Consider the following 24,242-nt stretch of genomic DNA (forward strand, 5'->3'; position numbering starts at 1 on the left):
AAGAGCCTTCAGTGACCTCTCGCCATGCTTCTACACCTCATGGTACCCGTCTTGTATCTACTTTGCAGGGTACTCATAATGCTCATCAAATGCATGTTAGTGGTCAACATGTAAATCAAAAGACAATGCCGGTTGAGCAATCACATGTGTCTATGCATACAGGAAGGCCACCCACGCCTCAGTCACACATGCATAGGACACATGCGTCTATGCAACATGATGCAAGTGCTGTCCCGGTGGACAAGGGTAAGAGAAAGCTTGCAGAGGATGAACCACATGCTCCCAAACTCAAAGAATTTAAGACAGGTGACAAATCAGTGAAGTTTGATGTATATCATGGTGAGTATGATGCAAACAAGGTTATGGCTTTTGTTACACAATTTGAAATAGCTTTCAGTGATGAAGCTTTTTCAAAAACCTCCAAGGTTCGCCATGTAAGCATGTTTCTTAAGGGCACTGCTGCCCATTGGTGGATGTCTGAGAAGATTTCCAGCCAACCTATCACCACATGGAAGGACTTCAAGAAGACGTTTTATGCACAATTCTTGCCTCCCAATGCCCTGCAAAAGATCACACAGAAGTGGGACAAGATTGAGAAAAATGATCATGAGAGTGTACAACAATATGTAAACAAGTTTTGGAAGATCTTATTGGAGATCACCCCTTTCATGCAAATTTCCAACAATGAGAAGAAGAGGAAATTTCTGTCCGGCCTCCATCTGGCTTACCAATCAGGCACCAAACTTCACCCTAATCATACTTTACCTCAACTAATTGCTTCGGCACTTGCCACCGAACAATTAGAGTTGAAGATTAAGCATTTCAACAAGGAAAGCCATGGTTACAAGGGCAAAGAGAGGGCTATCCCAAACCTACAAAAAGGCGGACAGCCACCAAAAAGGGACCAAAATGAAGCCAAAATGGTCCAAAATCTGAAAGTATAATGACAAGAAGTGGCCTTTTAAGAAGGCAAACTATGGTCTTACTCCGGAGCTAAAAGCTCAATACATGCGTGATGGCAAATACTTTACTTGTGGTAGTACTGAGCACGTCTCCAGGCAATGCCCAAACAAGAAGAGAAATGATGATGCAAAGGGACCAAAGCCTGCAAAGCATATGGTACCCAATGTGCACGATAATACATCACATGCTTCGAATGAAAGACTTGTATGCAAAGCATGGGAGCAACTTAAAGATCAGCCCGCTCTCTTTATGTTTGATTATTATGCGACAGATAACTTCCATCTCTTTCAAGATGGCAGCTGCCTTGGGTATTGATGTAGGGGACATGGATCCTCAAATTGAGACAAGATCCGCCTTTGTTGGTAAAGAGGTGCAGGTTACGCCGATCTTTGGAAAGCTTCGCATACATATCCAAGGTTATTTGGATCATGAGGGCTTTCTTATTGCGCCATTGAATGGCTATGATGTACTTTTGGGCAAACCATGGCATACTCGCCTTGATCCACGCAAGGCATATAAAACCAATAGGATCACTTTTGTACATAAAGACCAAGAGCATGTTATAGATACCAGCGTAGACGTTAACACGATACCTCTTGTATCTCGTTTACAAATTAATAAAGAATGAAGAAGAGTGTTTCTACGTACTTGATATTTGTAAGAGAGAATGAAAAACATTCAAATGTACATGTTGATGCATCAACAGGTGATAGGCTAAATTTCTTGAATCAATACAAGTTGCCCAATGAGTTACCTCCCATACGTGCAGAGGATCATTGTATTGACATTGTGCCAAGTAGCTCGCCATCTAATAGGCCAGCATACCATGTTAGTGCTACACAGCAAGAAGAGATTATGAAGCAGGTTAATGAGCTTCTTGAGAAGGGTTTGATTCAACCAAGCTCTTCGCCATATTGTTCACCAATTCTTCTTGTGCAGAAGAAATATGGATCCTATCGTATGTGCGTTGATTATAGAGCTTTGAATAAGCTCACAATCAAGAATCGGTTTCCGATCCCTCGCATTGATGACATATTGGATAAACTTGATGGATCCGCATGCTTTAGTCGCATTGATCTCAAGAGTGGTTATCACCAAGTGCGTGTGGTACCACAAGATGTACACAAGATTGCTTTCGTACAGCCTTTGACCTATATGAGTATTTGGTTATGCCTTTTGGTCTTACAAATGCACCGGCAACCTTCAATCGTATGATGGACCGAAGTTTCAAAAATCATAGGCACTTTACAGGTACTTTCTTCGATATTTTCCAAGAACGAAGAAGAGCACAAACCTCATTTGGCCATAGTGTTTGAAGAGCTTCGTAAACATAAGCTCTTGATCAATGCAAAGAAGAGTGAATTCTTCTTGTCAGAAATTCATTACCTTGGTCACATTGTATCCAAGGATGGAGTATGCATGGATCCCGCAAAGATTGATGCAATTTGAAATTGGCCCAAATTGAAGTCAATGCATGAGATTGTTGGCAATCCTATGTACTTGCACAACCCAGCTATGAAGGGAAAGAGAGAGAGAAGAGAGAGAGGAGAGAATGAACACACAATGTTTGCACAAGATAGAGAGATAGAGCACAAAAGGAACTTGCTTAGATTACTTGCAACCACATATAAAAAGTGTTACACTAGGGTCCTTTATATAGGCAACCCATGGCCAACTTGGCCAACCCTATAAGTAAGTGCACTTAAAGTGCGTGCTTTCACACTTAACTTATCACTTCCTAAGAGGTTATTCACATGCCCAATAAAGATAACCCATAAATGCACTCCAATGTCCCCTCTAGGAGGCTCACATGGTGGAGATGCGCATACACCCTATTTCAAACACTCCCTCTCAGCTCCACCATCAGTGTTACTAAGTAGCAAAACCATTTCCTCTTTGCTCTAGAAGTTCGTGCCCATTGCACTACATCTCCCAAGGTAAGCTATCCGCATCTGACCACCTCCCACGATCTAGATGAACAGCTCCAATCCTCTTGCGAAGACAATGATTCGCGTTGCCACCTCAGACCTCCTCAACACCACTAGGGGATCCTTCCTAACTTTGCTGATGAAGATCACATCCAAAAACACACGGGAGAATCATCTCCCTCTTCCTTCCACATCTCCCTCTGGATCATAGGAGACATAGAAGGTCTGCACAAAGACTAGAAGGCCCAATCCGTATTGACAGATGCCACTGCATCCGCCGAAGCCAACACGTTAGCTGCTGTCTCTAAAGCTTTGGTATCATCATCTAATGAAGAACTTGACCCACCCTTAGTAGCCTTCCGCTTAGCTTTGTCCTCCTCCTCCACCTCACAGACCTTCATAGTGTGGCCCTTCTTGTCACAGTACCAATACTTCACCTTCGGCTTTTTCTTGCCTTTCTCTTCTTGTTTCTTGCCTTTCTCTTCTTTCTTTGTGTCTGACGATGTAGCAAAAGCACTCTCACCACCTGCCTTCCCAAACCTCTTGTTTCTTTGCTCCTCTTCCAACAGAAGTGCTGAGACCTCCTCAAAGTCAAGAGTCTTGTCCCTATGCCCAACCGTCACTGAGGTTGCAAAACCTCGGTATGATTCTGGCAACTTGTTCATAAGCATATGAGCCAACCGTGCACTACTGACTGGGGAGTCCACGGCTGCCAACTGGTCCCGTAAGTCCTTCACCTAAGTAATATAAGACATGACAGAGTCACCTTCATTAAGAGACAAACCATATAGTTGACTCTCCAAGTTGAACACCCTTGAGAGGCTCTTTGTCTCAAATTGGCTTTGCAATATCTTCCACGCCTCAGCCACTAACTCCGCCGTTTGAATGAGCAGAATCACTGAATCTGAAGTCGTCATAATGATCAATGGAAAAGCTTGAGCATGCTTTTCCTCCCAATCTTCAATCAACGTTGGATCAACTGCCTCTTCCACACCAGCAACATCCTCTTCATCTTCAATGATCAATCTCCTCCTCATCTTGGATGTGAGACTCCTCTCTGGCTGCCCACAGCTTCCTTGCAACAAATTGACTTGGGATCTTCACCTTCCACAACGGATAGTTGGATCCATCCAACTTGCTTTGCTCCGCGAACCCAAGTGATAAAAGAGATGCCGTGCCTATATCTAAACCACAACCTTGTGCCCTCACACCAATGCAAGCAATCTTGTATTCAAACACCAACTCACAACAAAATGCACCTTCCCAAATCTACAACCTCACAACCAACCACACCTCTAGAGTGAAAACACGGCTGTCCGTTGCCTTTGAGAAACACAGATGCTCCCCGGAATTCAGCCACCAAAACACAGCCAAAACTCCACAAGTCTTGCTGTCCGGAAGTGAACAAACTCCTCTCCGAGCCTTGAAGATAAGCGCCTATGCAAAATCAGCAACCAATGACCTGTTGTCCAGTCCTCCTTTATGCACCAAGATGAGACTCTTTCACCCCTGCAAGTCACCCTCAAGATGCCTCCCTTTGACCCATATGCAATCAGCCTATAATCAGCCCTAAAACCTGGCTGAAAATGCAGGTCTACACCTGTCTACTCTTGCTGAAAACATAGGTACCAAAACAGCCCCCGAATACCTCTTGGTTGAAGTCAATGATGCCTCCTATATGGCGCCCTAGATAGCTACAATATGCACAGTCACAAGGGACGGAGGGGACGGCCCCTTGGGACACATCCCCGGGCGACCGTCACGGTTCCGACCGGGGACGTACAATCGTCGCCATGTGGCCCGTCCCTCACAAGGGACGGCCATCCCCAAGACGGCCAGGAGGAGGGCGGTGTGGGGGACGACCGGCTGGTCAACCCCCAACGGTCATTTTTTTGACCGTTGGCCGCCCCCAACACGCCCCCAACGGTCATTTTTTTGACCGTTGGCCGCCCCCAACACGCCCCCAACGGTCACTAAAGCGACCGTTTTTGGGGGCTGTTACAGCTTGATGGGGGCACCCTCTATCTATCCTCCTCTCCCCTCTCTCTATCCCATCTCTCTATCCTCCTCTCCCCTCTCTCTATTCATCTCTCTATGAGTCTATCCTCCTCTAGGCTCTCCCCTCTCTCTATCCATCACACACTCAAGAGTCAAGTCTCAAAAATACAAATCCTCCTCTCCTCTCTCTCTATCCTCCTCTCCCCTCTCTATCCATCTCTCTATCCTCCTTTCCCCTCTCTCTATCCATCACACACACTCAAGAGTCAAGTCTCAAAAATACAAATCCTCCTCTCCTCTCTCTCTATCCTAGGACTAAGGACCTAGGTCCCCCCCTCCCCCCCCCCCCCCCCTCCCCCCCCCCCCTCTTATTCTATCAATACAAGCACCCTCAAGCACAGCACACACACAACTTCAAGCACCCAATCTCTCAACTTTCAAGGCTCAAGTGACAAGCTCTTCTCAACTTTCAAGACTCAAGCCTCAAGGAGGCTAAAGCACCCACTCCCTCTCCATTATCCAACTTCCAACCTCCTCTCATCTTCTCAAGCTCTTCCACTTCCAAGTTCCAACCTCCTCTCATCCACTTCCAACCTCTCATCTTCTCAAGCTCTTCCACTAAGGCTTAAGCTCGTCCACTTTCAACTTCTAGTCTTCTAATCCTCTTCACGTGCTGCCGATGCTTCCCGTAGAAGGACGATAGGATGGACATGGTGGGAGGAGGTCAACTATACCACATCCACTCATGGAGGTGGTTCGCGGCCATGGGCATGCAAACTTTGCCCATATAGGTGAACGGGTGGCGCCGACAAAGTGCGAGCCCACCTCTTGCATGAGGGTGGACATGAGGTGCGTTTTTGCCCCCATGTCACACCGGAAAAGAGACGCGACCTTCAAGACAAACTCGCGGTCTGTGAAGCGGTCAAAGCGGCAAGGAGGATACCACGAGTGGCCGTGGATCCCGCAACAATAGTGAGGGGCCCACCTCGTCCTCAAGCCTCTACGATGGAGTCATGTGGTGCATCGGCATCATGCACACCATCACCCTCACCATCGAGTCATGTGGTGCATCGGCATCATGCACACCATCACCCTCACCATCGAGTCATCGTGTACCCTCGTCCACCAAACAACACCTTCCATCTCCACGGCCTCTCAAAGCATCCACGATGACAAACAACACTTGGGGAGAATTGGAACCCCATCTTGAAGGAGGAGGTGGACATGGCGGTGGCTCGCTACTTCTATCACAACCACATAGCATTTCAATCGGCGAGATAACTATCATGAGTTATGACTCATGACCCATCCATGCTGATTGCTTTCAAGTTTGAACTTTGACCATTCTATCAAGAGTGTAGACTCGTCACTCATTAGGTCTACCGTCTATGCTTTCCTTGTTAGATCGGAATACTTCAAGGCCATGGTCAAGAAGATTGGGAAGTATGGGCCAACCTATATGCCCCCCTCATCCAAGAGCTTGCGCACTACCTTGCTTGACAAGGAGAAGCGCATAGTAGAGCAAGAGGCCGAGAACATCAAGCGGCAATGGGAGAGGAATGGAGTCTCCCTCATTGTGGATGGATGGAGCGACACCCGCAAGAGAAGCATTCATGGTGTGGTGGCATACTCCCGTGGAGAGATGTACTTCATCTCATCCCATGATGCATCGGGCACGGGGAAGAGCGCGGATGTCCTTGCCTCGGAGTGGGCAACCACAATGGAGATTATTGGTCCCGAGCATGTGGTGGGCTTTGTGGCGGATGGGGAGGCTACAAATAAGGCGGCAGGCATTATTCTTCAAGGCATGTACCGGTGTCCTTTTGTATGGCCCATTGCCTCAACAACCTCCTCAAGGACATAGGGGCCTTGCCATGGATTAGCCCAGTCATTGAGGAGGCCAACACCAGTCACCTTTGTTCTCAACCACCAAAGGCTTCGCCATGAGTTCTCCAAGAGATCCTCTCTCTCTCCTCAAATATTCTGACACCCGCTTCGCCTTCAACTTTCTCATGTTGGGCTGGTTGAGGGAATGTAGTGGTGCACTGAGGGGAATCTTCCTTAGCGATAGTTCGTCGACATGTAAGAGTCCCGCACAAACACCGGCAAGGAGTGTAGGTTGCGGACGGAAGATGCGTCTTGGTGGGAGAATGTGAAGACCATTGATGCTATGGTGAAGCCCATAGTCCACCTCTTGAGGATTTTGGATGCTATGCAACCTTGCATTGGGAGGTGTACGAGGCCATGGATCGCATGGTGAAGAAGCTAAAAGACCTAGTGCCCGACCAAGAGAAGTATGAGAAAATCCATGACGTGTGTTACAAGATGGAATTCCTACCACTCTTCATTGCATGCAGCAGCTTATGTGCTGGACCCGGAATTTCAAGGCAACAAGCAGGAGAGCGGCCCAGAGGTGAGCGTTGGATGGAAGATCATCTTGGACCGTCTTGTGCCTGATCCATCGGCTAGGCACAAGATCAGAGACCAGCTTTCCATGTATAGGACCTTCCAGGGCTCCTTTGGTTGTCCAGATGCACAGGAGGACCGCAAGAGAGTTGGTGCCGCTCTATGGTGGGAGGACTTTGGTTTGGATGGACCCGAGCTACAGCACTGGCCATGCGCATTCTTAGCTAGGCCATCAGCTCCTCTTGCTTGGAGCAACTACTTAGGAGCACCTATGTCCACATTGCCTCTAAGAGGAACCAACTTGGGGTCGAGCGAGCCAATGAACTTGTCTTTGTCAGTGCAAACTTGCGAATGCTTTGCGAGAACATGACAAAGAAGGCCGATCCCTTCACCGAGTGGGAAATGAGTCAACAAGATAGCCCACAAGAGGAGGTGTAGCATGCCCCTAAGCTTGAAGGGGAGGATGACCTTGATGTTCCTTTGAGACGAGGTACCCACGACCACGAGGCGCGCACTTCACGTGGATGATCACTCCAGAGTCCATGGCACATGCTTTAGGCTTTAGGCTTTTTATCCTTGGCTCCTTTTGTCATTTTGGGCCTTTCCATGCATTGTATTTTGTGCCCCCTACGCCCTTTTCCTATTTTGTATCTATTATGAACGCCTTTCCCATTCGGTCTTTGATCGGCGTATTTTGCCTAATATAACTCAAAAGCTTATCTTTTTTGTGCAAAATTGTCTTTATTTTGATGTACTTGCAAAGTAGAACAAGTATAAAGTAGGAAAAATTAAAAAATTATTAATTTTTAAGTCCCGTTCCCTCCCCCCCATCCCCGTTCCTAAGTGCCGTTCCACCCCCCGTCTCCGTTCCCTATTTTTGGCCGTCCCCCGTCCCGTTCCCGTCCCCGTTCCCCGTCACCATCCCCCGTCCCTTGTGACTATAACAATATGCAACCCACATGCAGCTCTCAGCATGAAGAAAAACGCAGCTCTACTGGCCGCCTTCTTTGCTTCAAACAAGAGAACAAAACAGAGAACAAAACGTAGCTTTATGGAGGGAAAAAAATGCAGCCCTTTGTAGAGGAAAAAACGCAGCCCTGAAGGGAGAAAAACGCAACCCTTTCAAGCAAAAAGGGTGGCGATCTCTCCTTCCTAGCGTTTTTCTCACAGCCAACAAGCAGAAAAACAGCCCTCCTTCTAGCACTTCTCACTCACACACAGACCCCCTAGCTCTGTTGGGGTAAAGGCACTATGGCCACCCTTATAGTGTGTACAAGCCCATAAGTTATAGTACATAGTACACTTAGTACATTAAAAGTACTAAGTGCAGCACTATAGCAAATATACATGTGTGATAGGGGAGTCACACACTCATTCTTATGAGTTGACTTATCCCCACATGTCTCTCTCTCTCTCTCTCTCTCCCTTCTCTGTGTGTGTCTCCCACATGTGAAACCCTAACTGTTTTCAGCTGAGCTTAAGTAGCTCCTTCAACTGGTATCAGAGCACAACCTTGCTCTGAGTCCATTGCTGGTCGCCTTACCCCTTGCTCTTGTCCAATGCTGCCCAGCAGCTGGGCGTAGGCAGCCAGCACGTGTGGGCTGCCCAGCCAGCGTAGGCAGCCAACAGAGGCTGCCCAACCAGGCGTTTGCAGTCAGCAGCAGTAGGCGTGGACAGCTACAGCACAACAGCAGTAGCATCATTAAGCGCAGCCAGCTACAGTACAGCTCGTTCAGCAACATCAGTACACGCAGAGGGCTGCCCAGCATCATCCGTACCTGCACAGTCAGCAAATCGTCGCTCCCACCTCCTGCAAACACACATTCAGCCTGCAGATTTATGACAAAGAAATCAGTCTGCTGAATCATGAAATCTTGAAAAGCCCCTTGATTCAAGATCAATTTCTGATCATGAATGGTACATTAATGCACATGAAGGCATCCAGAGTCTTCACAATGCTTCCCCCTGGCCACATATACATCAAATACACAAAAGCCCCTTGATTTACTGGCACATTAAGTGCTTGACAGGCATCAACACAATGCCCAAAGCATCAATTGCCAGTGCCTGCATGCAAATCAACTCAATTGGCATAAAAGCCCCTTGATTTGCACTTCAATTTCATGCAATTTGGCCCCGAATGTGAGATTATTCACATCATACAGCATGTATGAGTGCCCAATGGCACAATTACATCAAAAGCCCCAAATTATAATGCCCAATGTCCTGCCAATTGACTTCGAATGTGACCAATGTCACCGATTTCCTGCCAATTGACCCGGAGTGTGACCAATGTCACCAATGTTGGCTCAATTTTGCAAAATTGAGCCAACATTGGTGACATTGGTCACACTACGGGTCAATTGTGTAAAATTGAGCCAACATTGGTGACATTGGTCACACTCCGGGTCAATTGGCAGGAAATCGGTGACATTGGTCACATTCGAAGTCAATTGGCAGGACATTTGGCATTATAATTTGGGGCTTTTGATGTAATTGTGCCATTGGGCACTCATACATGCTGTATGATGTGAGTAATCTCACATTCGGGGCCAAATTGCAGGAAATTGAAGTGCAAATCAAGGGGCTTTTATGCCAATTGAGTTGATTTGCTTGCAGGCAAGCACTGGCAATTGATGCTTTGGGCATTGTGTTGATGCCTGTCAAGCACTTAATGTGCCAGTAAATCAAGGAGCTTTTGTGTATTTGATGTATATGTGGCCAGTAAATCAAGGGGCTTTTGTGTATTTGATGTATATGTGGCCAGGGGGAAGCATTGTGAAGACTCTGGATGCCGTCATGTGCATTAATGTACCATTCATGATCAGAAATTAATCTTGAATCAAGGGGCTTTTCAAGATTTCATGCTTGTTGAGCTTGGCAAAGCAGCAGTGAAGACTTTTATGCCTTGAACCCTCAGTAATCCACTTGCAGTCAAGGGGCTTTTGCCCAATTTCTATCCGGGACTGTTGTATGCAATGGTGGGGACTGTCAAGGTCTGATTTTCACTCATTTGGACAGCCAAGAGAGCATTTAATGCTATTGTACCTGCCGGTACAGATTTGGTACAACTTTGTACATGTTTTGGCATGGCTGTACATTGATTTGAGTGTGGAAAAGGTTCATTTTCAGCTGCTGTACTTGCCGGTACAGATTTGGTACATCATTGGTGAGCACTTGGTATTGTTGTACAGTACTTTGGAAGGTGAACAAAGCACATTTATGGTGCTGTTAAAAATCTGCAGCAACCAGATTTTGGTGATTTCATCACCTTCAGTGGGAGATAAGCTAGATTCTTGCTGCCGCAGTGGGAGATTAACCTTGGGAGAACATTTGTGAGCACTAAGTGTGCATTTGGGTGCATTGTTTGCACATTTGCAGGGAGTCAGGCATTGATTGTGTCAAAGGTTGCATATTGCTATGGCAACCACAGGTGAGAGCTCTTCATTGCTTCACATCAAGAAGCTTGAAGGCTCACATAATTATGACATTTGGCAAACCCAGTGCTATAATGTGTTGCTCCAGAAGAAGCAGCATAAACAAGCCCATCAAAGAAAGGGGTGTGATGCCCTCTTCTCTTACAGCTGAAGAATGGGAAGATATGGATGAGTTGGCAAGATCAACCATCATGTTGTCTGTGTCAGATTCTTTGCTTTTCAGCATTCGTGAAGAGAAGACAGCTTGGGGAATGTGGCAAAGATTGCAGGACTTGTATGCCCAGCAAAGTGCCTCAAGCAAAGTGTCCTGGTTGAAGAAACTCATAGGTCTTCAAATGAAGGAAGGGGCGTCTATGACAGCCCATCTAAATGAGTTTAATGGTGTTGTCAGCCAAGTGATCAATCAAAAGTTGGCAATGGACGATGAGTTCAAAGCCACCTTTCTCTTATGCACTTTGCCAGAGAGTTGGGACACATTCAGGACAGCCACCAGCAATTCGAATGCTATGCTGTCATATGCAGATGTGGAGGGTGCTCTCCTTCAAGAGGAGATGAACAGGAAGAACAACTCTTTTGGTAAGTCCAATGCAATGAATGCACGTGGGAGATCCCAACAAAGGGGTAAGAGCCAAGAATGGGGAAGGAGCAAGTCCCGCTCCAAAAAGGATTTGGAATGCCATTATTGTGGCAAGAAGGGACACTTCAAAAAGCAATGCTACAAATAGAAAAATGATCAAAAGGAAAAGGGCAAAGGCAAGGACAAAGACAAAGATGAAGCCAAAGATGCAAAGCCAAAGGGCAAGAGTGGAGTCAAGATTGAAGACGTCAATGTGTCACATGCAGGTGACAGCGAGGATGAAGTCCTTTTCATGTCTTCACTTGATGCCCATTCACTCCATGCAGGAGATAGTCATGGTATGCACTCATGGATCATTGATTCAGGTGCCTCCTTTCATGTCACAGGTTGCAGAGACTTGTTTGTCAGGTACACTGCTGGCAATGAAGGAGTGGTTTATTTGGGTGACAACCATGCATGCCAGATTCTTGGCAGATGTCACCAATTGGCCGACCATTTGGTCCATTCCTAGTTTTTGCGTCTCGTTCACTTGAGGCCAGGCCGGTGTCTCATGTGAAGAGGCCAGTATTTTGCTGACATGGACGGGAGCCAGGCTGGTGCCACCCGTGTGTTAGCAGGATGGTGTCGTATGGACGGGAGCCAGACCAGTGCCACCCGTGTATGACCTGGACTGTGTTCGATCCATGGGACTGTCACGCCATGGAAGAGCCAGTATTCGTGCCGTGTTTTGCCTATGGGACTGTCACACCATAGGGAAACTCGTGCCTGGAACTGTGTCTTACCTATGGGACTGTCACTCCATAGGAAGACCAGGTTTTTATGTTCTTATGTCGTGCCAGTTTTGTGCCGACAGATATTTTGTACTTTGTTCCATGAACGGGAGATATGTCCATGTTACTATTTGCACATGCACACATATTTTGCATGTTTGAAATTGCTTTCACATGACATGTATTCGTGTGTTTGCCTGCTTGACGTGTTACTTACTGAGCGGGGACGCCTGCTAGTGAGTCGTGAAGTCTGCTCTGTATTCTGACAAGTTTTCGTGCATGTGAACAGGTGGTAAGTATGTTTCATATCTTGTTTTAATGTCTTTATTTTAACCTTTTAGTTTATAAGGTTATATGTTCACATTCATTTAAAAGTGGGCACCCCTTTGGGCACCCACTTAGGGGCCAAGGTGGGGAGCCCCACTTTGAGAGGGTGTGGGGGTGGGCATGGACACCTACCCACGCTCTTTTCCCCACATGCAAGTAAGCTTAACTCTTATTAGATAAAAAGCATCTTTTTATTTATCGTGGCCACTTTTGGCATGAAATAACCGGCGCACGTATTGCATGGAAGGGACTCCCTCGATTTTCATCATACGGGCTGCTATTTACAGCATACGGGCTGCGTACGATTCTAGGCTTCATCGCTTGTGTGCAGGCTGGCTGCTCCAACAGATTGCGCCTCCCTCTCTACAGGCTGGTGGTACCTCTCTCTCTCTACAGGCTGGTGGTACCTCTCTCTCTCTACAGGCTGGTTGCGCCTCTTTTTCTACAGGCTGGTTGCGCCTGCCTTTCAAGGCGACTAAATACTACCATAAGGGGCGACCATCTTCCGGGGCTGCCTGCTACAAGCAAGTTGTACTTGCTGCTGTTCGGTGGTTTGAGCTTTTCTCAAGCGATTGCCTTTCCCAGGCGGCTGGCTGCCATCTCCTGCATACGGGTTGTGTGGTTTTCTCCAAGGCGGCTGTGTGCCCATCTTCAGGCTGCCCGTCCTCTTCCCAGGCAGCTACCTCTCTCGACATGTGCCTCGGTGTTTCTCTCAAGTAACTGCACACATGGGTATTGGACTTCTTCAATCATCCACAAGTAAGTGAATTTCAGATTTGAGTAAAGTATTATATGTTTAAATCTGATAAAAGATTTGTCCCGCTCGGCCAACACCCGTTCGGTGCCGGGTTGTCCAAGCTCTATTGGAGAACCTCGGTCCAAAGGTGCTGAGATCGGGAGAGCCAGGCGTTAGTACGAGAGCGCCTGTTTGTGCGTGGTCTCGGAACACCAGTGAGGCGCTCTCCGCGGAGTCCAGTGAAAGCACAGGACCGTAGAGATTGGACCACACTAGTGGTCGTTCTGCTTCGAGTTTTCTACATCGAAATTCGAGCCTATTTGTTTGGTATTGTTTTTCATATGTACATGGACATTGTCTGGTTCTTGGAACCCATGGAGCATTGTATTCATTAAATACTCCCAAGAAATATATCATATATTGAGGGGGGGGTCGGCCCGTTCCGGCCCCAGTGCTAGTGTCCATATTTCCATTTCTGTTCATTTAAATTCAAGTTGTTTTAAAGTTGTCCATTGTAAATTTGTAGTTTTAAAGTTGTGCTATTAAACGTGTGGGTGTCCAGCGGAGTCTTTCCCACTCGACGGGATCGGTTTCATTGGTATCAGAGCGCGGTTGTTTCCCTCTTTCTAGTGGGGAAACGAAGCTGTGTACTGGACATCCCGCTTTTAGCAAACTTTGAACACAATGGACAACCAAGGCAACCCTTTGGAAGTACCAAATTCGAGGGGTCCATCTAGTGCCTCTCGTGGGTCTGATGCCCTGCGTGGTAGACACAAGCCCCTTGAAAGGGTAATGGATAGTGAATCCAAAGGTCAACTGTCTCCAGGAAGGACAGTTATGCTTGAACAAGAGCCTGAAGCTATGAGGGCTGAAATGGAACATATGAGAAAACTTTTGCAGGCTCAAGAGCAAGAATTGAAGTTTTTGCATGAAGATCCTCATCTACAAAGTGCTATTGAAGCCAGGAAGGCTGATGCTTTGGTTGATGTAACTTTTGAATCAATGGCTCGTGAAGTGGGCAAGAAACCAAGGGAGTTGGCACTTGCCTATCTCATTCGCAAAGGTGATGTCAAAGAGGGGGATGACGGGGAGCTGATTTTCAGAAATCCACCTCGTTTGAAGCATGGAGATTCCGCATCCCAGAGGCTGAAATCTGTTATGCAAAAGGAAGAGGTGACTGTCACCTCTCGTCATGCATCTTCTCCTCAAGGCACTAAGCCTGATAGATATATGTATGCCAGTGCTCATGGAGGGCACGAGAGTCACATGCATGCAAGATATGTATCTCATGGTGACAGGTCTGCTTCCAGAAAAATTTTGCCTTCAGAGTTGTCTCATGGAGAGACTATGCCATATGCAGGTAAGTCACATGCATCTGAGCTTCGAGTTCGTGGAGCACATGCCACCGTGCCCCATGAAGCTTCTTTGACGGCCCATGGAGCCCATGCAGACAGGGCTACCCCGTTGGATAAGGGGAAAAGAAAAAGAGAGGACCATGAGCCTCATGCCAGGAAGCTCAAGGAGTTCAAAGCAGGTGATAAATCTGTCAAGTTTGATGTCTTTCATGGTGAACATGATGCCTCTAAGGTGTTAGCGTTTGTGGCACAGTTTGACATTGCTTTTAGCGATGAGGACTTTACAGAAAAGTCAAAGGTGCGCCATGCTAGCATGTTTTTGAAAGGCACTGCTGCCCATTGGTGGATCACCGAAAAGATCACCAAGGATCCCATCTCTACTTGGAAGGAATTCAAAGATAGATTTTGTGCTCAGTTCTTGCCACCCAACGCGGAGCAAACTCTTACTCAAAAGTGGGACAGGCTGGAACTAAAGATAATGAGAGTGTGCAACAGTATGTTAACAAATTTTGGAAAGTGTTGCTAGAAGTGACTCCCTTCATGCTAATCACAGAGGATGAAAGAAAGAGGAAGTTTCGTTCTGGATTGCAACCTGCTTATAGATCGGGTATTGAATTGCACCCAAAACAAACATTGCAACAACTCACAGCTTATGCCCTTGCTACAGAGCAATTGGTACTCAAGATCAAGCAGGATCAAGGAGGTTCCAAGGCGAAGGACAAGGCTGTCCCAAATCAGCAAAAGGGCGGACAGCCATTTAAAAAGAACTTCCGGGAGCCTTACAAGGGTGCTAAAGCTGAAAATAACACATCTAAAGAACAGGGCCCAAGAAAGAACAAATTTGGATTAACCCCGGAGCAAAGAGAGCAATATGCTAAGGATGGAAAATGCTTTTCTTGTGGTAGCAAAGACCACATGTTTCGCCAATGCCCAGATCGCAAACCAAAGCACGAGGACAAGCATACTAAAGTAAATGTTCATGCAGTTCCTGATGTGCAAGGTAATACAGGTCATGATGACAAAGAGAGAATGGTTTGCAAGGCTTGGGGGCAAATCAAGGATCAGCCCGCACTATTTATGTTTGATGACTGTGCAACTGACAATTTCATCTCTATGCAAATGGCAGCTGCATTGGGAATTGAGGTTGAAAACATGGGACCTCAGATTGAAGCTGAAGCTGCATTTATTGGCAAAGAGGTGCAGGTTACCCCTTTGATTGGGAAGTTGCGTATCCATATCCAGGGCTACCTTGATCATGAGCATTTCTTAGTTGCTCCACTGAATGGATGTGATGTATTGTTGGGCAAGCCATGGCACCATAGGCTTGAGCCCCGCAAAGACTACAAGTCCAATATGATTTCTTTTATGCATAAAGGCCGCATGCATTCTATTGATGCTGGCAAAGAAGGGGACTCCATCCCAGTTGTATCACACATTCAGATCAATAAAGCAATGAAAAAGAGTCTTTCAGCGTACTTGATTTTTGTCCATGATAGTCTTGTGCCAAATCATCAAAATGTGGATGCTATGACTAATGATAGGCTGAATTTTCTTCATGCATTCAAAGACTGTTTTGCTGACTCATTACCAGGTGAATTACCTCCCCAAAGGCCCGAAGATCACCGCATAGATCTTGTGCCAGGTAGTTCTCCTCCTAACAAACCCGCATACCGAGTAAGTGCTGCACAGTAAGAAGAAATTATGAAGCAGGTAAACGAGCTTTTAGAGAAAGGTTTGGTTCAGCCCAGTTCCTCACCTTACTGTTCTCCTGTGCTCCTTGTTCAAAAGAAGGACGGATCATTCCGTATGTGTGTGGACTATAGAGCTTTGAACAAGCTTACCATCAAGAACAGATTTCCAATCCCACGTATTGATGATATCTTGGATAAGCTTGATGGTTCTGCTTGCTTTAGCAGACTTGATTTGAAGAGTGGCTATCACCAGATACGCGTGGTGCCACAAGATGTCCATAAGACTGCATTCAGGACAGCTTTCGGATTATATGAATTCTTGGTAATGCCTTTTGGACTCACAAATGCTCCTGCCACTTTTAATCGTATGATGGATAGGGTATTCCGACCCCATCGCAAGTTTACAGGAGTCTTCTTTGATGATATCTTGGTTTTCTCCAAGAATGAGCAGGAACACAGAACTCATTTGCTCACAGTGTTCGAAGAGTTGCGGAAGCATAAACTTTTCGTCAATGCTAAGAAAAGTGAGTTTTTCCTTTCCGAGATACATTATCTGGGACATATTGTATCCAAGGATGGAGTTACAATGCATCCTGCAAAGATAGAAACTATTCGGAATTGGCCCGAATTGCAAAACGTACATCAAGTACGTAGTTTTCTCGGATTATGTTCGTACTACAGGCGTTTCATAAGGCATTTTGCTATGATTGCCACTCCTCTACATGATCTCACAAAGAAGAAAATTGCTTTCAAATGGACTTCAAAGGAACAGGATGCTTTCTCGCAAGTGGTCGTCCTCCGCCTCTACATGAGGGGGGAAAGTGAAATCCACGCTCGGATCGGTCTCGGGATGGTGCTCTCGTGATGTGCCAGTGTCGGGAGGCAAAGAAGCCCCCACGACGGCTTCCTGCCGTAGTCGCTCGTCCACCCGTCTTTGCCCTGGGCCACCAACCACGCTCCAATGTGGAGCAACATCAAGCTGTGCCAAGGTCCATGGATCCGTCGTATGCGCGCGTGCACGCTTTCTTGGATCCTCCCACAACCCATACTCTTCTACGTGCACCAAACATATGCGAATTGCCTTTTTGCACCGCACATAAGGGCAGGGCAGCCGATCACCCATGGTCACTGACTAGTGTGTGACCATTGAAAGAAAGGTCACAAATGGGACAGCTGGAAAAACGGCGTTTAATTGGGAACGGCGAGCGCGGTAATAGACGCGGACCACGCGGTAATATTTTCAAAAAAAAATATAAAAAGGGAGGGGCACAAGCCTCGCCCTTTTCTCTAGCATTTCAAATTCACACAGAGGCAGCATACACTTTCTTCCCGACACCAAGAAGAGCCTCCTCCTCCTCAACCCTAGCTACCCTCTTCCTCCACCTCCTTCAACCCCGCCGCGGCCTCATCTACACACGTACTCCATGTGAGTGCACTATCTCCCCCCTCTCTCTTTACATACACAAACACACACATGCACACAAAAATACACACACACACACACTCACATATATGATTAGTGTGTGTGTGTGCCCACCAAAATTAAGTGTGTGCATGCTAGTTACCATGCACACACTTAACTCATGCACACACACACTTGATTTTAGCATGCACACACACTAAAATCAACTAGCATACACACACTTTTTTTTAGTATGTGTGCATGCACACACACACTAATCAAGTGTGTGTGCATGCTAATTAGCATGTACACACTTAATTTTAGTGTGTGTGTGTGTGCATGCTAATTTGATTTTAGTGTGTGTGCAGCATGCATACACTTGATTTTAGTGTGTGTGCATGCTAATTAGCATGCACACACTTAATTTTAGTGTGTGTGCACTAAAATCAAATTAGTATGCACACACACACACTAAAATTAAGTTTGTGCATGCTAATTAGCATGCACACACACTAAAATCAAGTGTGTGCATGTGTGCATGCATGAATTAGCATGCACACACACACACACACACACAAAAATTAAGTGTGTGCATGCTAATTAGTATGCACACACACTAAAATCAAGTGTGTGCATGCACACACACACTAAAATTAAGTGTGTGCATGCTAAATAGCATGCACACACACTAAAATCAAGTGTGTGCATGCTAATTAGCTGCATGCACACACACTAAAATCAAGTGTGTGCATGCTAATTAGCTGCATGCACACACACTAAAATCAAGTGTGTGCGCATGCTAGTTAGCATGCACACACTTAACTAGCATGCGCATACACTTTATTTTAGTGTATGTGCATGCTAATTTTTTAGTGTGTGTGCATGCACACACACACTAAAAAATTAGCATGCACATACACTAAAATCAAGTGTATGCGCATGCTAGTTAAGTGTGTGCATGCTAACACACTAAAATCGTACACGCTAGTTAAGTTAGCATGCTCACACACTTGATTTTAGTGTGTGTGCATGTACACACACACTAATTAAGTGTGTGTGCACGCTAATTAGCATGCACACACACTTAAATCAAGTGTGTGTGCATGCTAACACACTTTTTTTTTAGTGTGTGTCCATGCTAATTAACATACACACACTTAAAATCAAGTGTGTGCATGCACACACACACTAATCAAGTGTGTGCATGCTAATTAGGAATGCACACACGCTAATTATAGTGTGCACACATGCACATTTTAATTAGCATGCACACACTTTTTTTTAGTGTGTGTGTGTGCAAGTGTGTGTGCATGCACACACACACACTAAAATTAAAGTGTGTGCATGCTAATTAGCATGCACACACACTAAAATCTAGTGTGTGTGCATGCTTATTAGCATGCACACACACTAAAATCAAGTGTGTGTGCATGCTAATTAGCATGCAGACAAACTAAAATCAAAGTGTGTGTGTATGCCAAATAGCATGCACACACTTTAATTTTAGTGTGCATGCTAATTAGCATGTACACACACTTGATTTTAGTGTGTGCATGCTAAAATTAAAGTGTGTGCATGCTAATTAGCATGCACACAAACTAAAATCAAAGTGTGTGTGTATGCCATTTGGCATACACATGGCATACACACACACTTTGATTTTAGTAAATGGCATACACATACACACACACTTTGATTTTAGTTTGTGTGCATGCTAATTAATTTGGCATACACACACACTTTGATTTTAGTTTGTGTGCATGCTAATTAGCATGCACACACTTTAATTTTAGTTTGTGTGCATGCTAATTAGCATGCACACACACTAAAATCAAGTGTGTGCAAGATAGTTAGCATTCACATTTTAGTGTGTGCATGCTAATTAGCATGCACACACTTGATTTTAGTGTGTGTGCATGCACACACACTAAAATCAAGTGTGTGCAAGATAATTAGCATTCACATTTTAGTGTGTGCATGCTAATTAGCATGCACACACTAAAATCAAGTGTGTGCAAGATAATTAGCATTCACATTTTAGTGTGTGCATGCTAATTAGCATGCACACACTTGATTTTAGTGTGTGTGCATGCTAATTAACATGCACACACTTTAATTTTAGTTTAGCATGCACACACTTTAAAATGTGAATGCTAATTTTAGTTTGGTAACCGAATGTGAACTGATACCATAGGCACTTTTACAGGGAAAGAAGCAGGAAAGGTGAGCTCGTTGGTCCTCATTGCTTCATTCCGTACTCTAGAACCTTGTTCTTAGGGAATTCTTCTCGCAGCTCTACGAGCTAGCTCATTGACCCCATAACGACTGATTCGAAAGATGAGAGCATGATTGTTAATGCCAACGCACCGGTTCTCACCCCGGTCGACTCACCCCGGTCGAATCCATCTCGAACCAAAGGTTCTCCGGCCATATGCACCGGTGTATCGAGAGCGAAAACAAAAACTAAACTTTGGACGGGCCTCGTGATGTTTATGCTTTTTGGAGCATCTGAACACCGATGTTGGCCAGCCGACAATAGACTGAGATTCACTGTAGTACCTTCTAGCCGAGGTCAATTTTGTCACTGAGATTGTTGTTCTAGCTAGGCCTTCTTGCTCTCTGGAGCCAAGCAAAGCGCAACGATCATTGGAATGCAAATAAAGTGTGTGCATGTTAATTATCATGCACACACACTAATCTGCTAATTAGCATGCACATAATCTAGTGTGTGTGCATGCGCACACACTTTAATTTTAGTTTGTGTGCATGCTAATTAACATGCACACACTTTAATTTTAGTTTGTGTGCATGCTAATTAGCATGCACACACACTAACATGCACATACTTTAATTTTAGTTTGTGTGCATGTTAATTTTAGTTTGTGTGCATGCTATGCACACACTTTAATTTTAGTTTGTGTGCATGTTAATTTTAGTGTGTGCATGCTAATTAGTGTGTGCATGCTAATTAGCATGCACACAAACTAAAATTAAAGTGTGTGCATGTTAGTGTGTGTGCATGCTAATTAGCATGCACACACAAACTAAAATTAAAGTGTGTGCATGTTAGTGTGTGTGCATGCTAATTAGCATGCACATAAACTAAAATTAAAGTGTGCGCTGATTATAGTGTGTGTGCATTAGCATGCACAAAAACTAAAATTAAAGTGTGTGCATGTGTGTGCATGATAATTAGCATGCACACAAACTAAAATTAAAGTGTGTGCATGTTAATTATGTGTGCATGCAAATTAATATGCACACACTTGATTTTAGTGTGTGTGCATGCTAATTAGCATGCACACAAACTAAAATTAAAGTGTGTGCATGCTAATTAGCAATTTAGTTTGTGTGCATGCATGCACACAAACTAAAATTAAAGTGTGTGCATGCTAATTAGCATGCACACACTTTAATTAGCATGCCCAAAAAGACCAACCTCCATTAATTAGCTCGTAGTTGGTGTGTGTGTGCCCCCCAATGGCAAGCCGCCGTAACAATCTCCCGCCGCAACGATCTCTCGCGAGAAGTGTGTGTTAGAGTAGGACAAATTAGAGTAGGAGAAATTAGAAGAAGAAGAGAGGGAGATAGTAGAGTAGGAGAAATTAGGAGGAGGAGTGAGATAAATATAGTAGAAAAAATAGATGGGAAATAATGTCATGGATATTGAATCCAATGTAGGTATCCAATGTAGATAATTAGAATGCACATAGAATGAAAGTTATATTTCATACGCACATGATCGGACCCTAATTAATTTATTCCACTATTTTAGAATGAGGACAATTCGACGATGGGATGACTTACGATGACGTCGTCCGCGCCTACCAGTCTCAAAGCGCACGGTCCTTTGACTGGTTTGGGGATAGCATGGGAGCTGGTGCGTCGTACAACAGTCCCCTCCCGCTGGATTCGGACCTCCAAAAGGTCTTGCAGATGCGCGAGCAGTTTATGGCGTCCACACAGCAGCTTGCAGGGCGCTACCCACCCACCCAACTAGAGGCTTTGGGTCTCTCTCTGTTTTCCACCCCATTTGGAGACACCCCCACTGTACAGAGTGTGCCACCCACAGCTCCTCCATCCACATTGCCATCACAGAGACCTTCTCCGCTAACAGTCGCAGAGAACAACCCCCTACGGCTCCACTCATCCTTCTCCTGCACCATATGAGCGACCGGAAGAGCGCAGGCGCTCTTCAGGGAGTACGCATAGGAGTGGCAGTCGCCGCAGTCGAGGTAGTGGATCATGTTGTTTTGGTGGAGGAGGCACAGATTCTCCCCCAGTATCTCCATTGCCTACCCCCGGGGAAGATGAAGATCATGATGCACCGCAGTCAGACACACAGGGCTTTTATTACCACATCCATCGAGGGGGGGATGTGGTTCTTGGCAACAAATACGGAAGGGCCCTTCGGAACCACTTAAACAATTTGATACATACAACGTATCAAGATTGTTTCGTGAGTTTCAAAAAACAAGACCGGGATCATCTAAATTACATAGAGACATGCCTCCATATCCGATTCCCAAACCCAGAAGAGCATCAATTTTCAAGACAATGGTTGGAAGACCATGTCAAACAGTTCTTGAAGAATAAAAAGTCCAGTGCACGGTGGGCGGCAGCAAAGCAAATGGCGGATCCCGGTCAACGATCGATCGAGACAAATTCATGACCAGGAATGGAATCGCGCCATGGCCGAAAAAACTATGGAGCAGGAGAGTGGTTCTTCGGCGCACCAACAACAAAAGGATGTGAGAGCTCGCCAAACACCAACGCATTACGGCTCAGGGGGAAAGGCGGCGTGGAAAGATAAATACGTAAGTGCATGTTCGCACCTAAATTAAATTGAAAATAAAAATTATAAACATGGATTATAATTATAATTTTATATCGAATTACAGGAAAATATCACGATGCAACGCCCAACCCGTGAGATTGTGAGATATAGAGAGAGCCACACAGAGTACCAAACTTGGACTTGGCTCTTACAAAACAATAAGATCTCACAAGAGGAGTATGAAGTCGCATGTTCCCGCCTCCAATATGTGAGAATATTTTTTTTATAGTAAATAGTAAAAGACTATAGAGTTTTATAAGTTTTGACTTTTATTTTGTTTTGATTTTTTGAAGAGCCAAGGAGTGCCCAGACCAGATGTAGATGAAGGTGGACATGCGGGTGGAGATGAAGACGACGATTAGTTAGGTCGCCCATTCTCGGGCCATTTTGTATCTGGCAATTTTGCCATCTCATGTAATTATCAAAAATAAAGAAATTCTCTATTTTGTGGTGTCTTGTATATTTTAATTTTTGTTATTAATTTGTAATGTTTTATGTATGGGACCATCCAAACGGTCATCTTTATTTTTTTAAAATAGCCGATTGCGGTAATATATGCAGGTATATGCGCGGGTATATTCCTAATCCATTACCGCTTGCATTTCCGCGCTTATTGCCGCAGGCGGCCAAAATTCTCTCTCCTCTTTCCTTTGTTGTTTTGATGCTATGCGTGCGGTAAACATAGCCATATGTTATAGTGTCAGAATAAAATTTGTCGGGATAAGTAAAAGCATAATTGGTGAAGAGAAGCGCATAAAGTCCAAAGTATGTTATAGTGTCAGAATAAAATTTGCCGGGATAAGTAAAAGCATAATTGGTGAAGAGAAGCACATAAAGTCCAAAGTATGGTTGAATTTTGTTTGTTTGATTTTTGAATGTTTGGTGATTTGGATTTTTGGCTTCTTTTTGTAGTATGTTGTCTTGTTATGCAGAGATTGTTGCAAGGAAAATGTGCAAGGACAAGCGCATAATCAACCCCTACAAGAAGTAAAAGCAAGAAGATCAAAGTGCAAGTTCATTGACGATGAGACAAAGCAAGAAGGAAAATGTGCAAGGACAAGCGCTATAATCAACCCCTACAAGAAGTAAAAGCAAGAAGATCAAAGTGCAAGTTCATTGACGATGAGACAAAGCAAGAAGGAAAATGTGCAAGGACAAGCGCTATAATCAACCCCTACAAGAAGTAAAAGCAAGAAGATCAAAGTGCAAGTTCATTGACGATGAGACAAAGGATAGTCATATGTAGCAACTTTGTGTAAACATTGAAATACAACAAAATATTTATGGACATGTAATTTGGGCATGTTTTTTCAATGTGTCTCTTTCATTGTAAGGCTTTGTCTTAAGGTGCAAGAATTACTACTTCTTATGTGTTTGCTCCCAATAGAGTGCTTTTATTTAGTAACTCTCTCTCTTCGTATATATTATGTATCAAAAAGATAATTCATTTATATTGAGACTAAATTTTTATCCTTTATAAGCAACTTTGTACAAAAATTGAAATACAACATTTATGGATCTATGTGCAAGACCACCTAGATAGAATGACCATTTCACCCTTTATAAGCATGTGTATTAGTGAATTTCTCAGTATAACGATGCTCATTTTTTATCCTTGCTCGGTCTATACTTGCTCGATTTATAACTAAACCCTACTACTAAGCCTAGAGTGGATGCACTACTCGGAAGAAGTGTTTAAGACTTAAGCAAAAGCTGCTAATCGGGGTGCAAAAAATTTATGCCTTGAGGCTTGAGCTAGTTGTAAACGGAAGGTAAAAGGAATTAAAAATGAAAAGAAAAATAGTGTATTTCCTT

At 44.8% G+C, this 24,242-nt stretch overlaps 1 protein-coding gene and 1 pseudogene across 2 annotated transcripts in view; one reads left to right on the forward strand and one right to left on the reverse strand.

Moving 5' to 3' along the window:
* Positions 1–310: 310 nt before the first annotated feature.
* The window catches only part of LOC147610667 (uncharacterized), a 103,641-nt pseudogene continuing 79,709 nt past the window's right edge, over positions 311–24,242 (reverse strand). Inside the window, exon 4 of the transcript XR_015264089.1 lies at positions 311–560. The product of XR_015264089.1 is annotated as an uncharacterized LOC147610667 (transcript). The remainder of the gene's footprint in view (positions 561–24,242) is intronic.
* LOC147610668 (uncharacterized) lies at positions 22,102–23,331 on the forward strand. Its single transcript, XM_086786540.1, has 3 exons — positions 22,102–22,407; positions 22,492–22,635; positions 22,721–23,331. The coding sequence occupies exons 1-3, from the start codon at positions 22,282–22,284 to the stop codon at positions 22,787–22,789; spliced, it is 339 nt and encodes a 112-aa protein (XP_086642666.1). The 5' UTR covers positions 22,102–22,281; the 3' UTR covers positions 22,790–23,331.

Source organism: Cibotium barometz, chromosome 49 (assembly GCF_041138505.1).
Source record: "Cibotium barometz isolate CiBa-2024 chromosome 49, ASM4113850v1, whole genome shotgun sequence".
NCBI classification, from domain to species: Eukaryota; Viridiplantae; Streptophyta; class Polypodiopsida; order Cyatheales; family Cibotiaceae; genus Cibotium; species Cibotium barometz.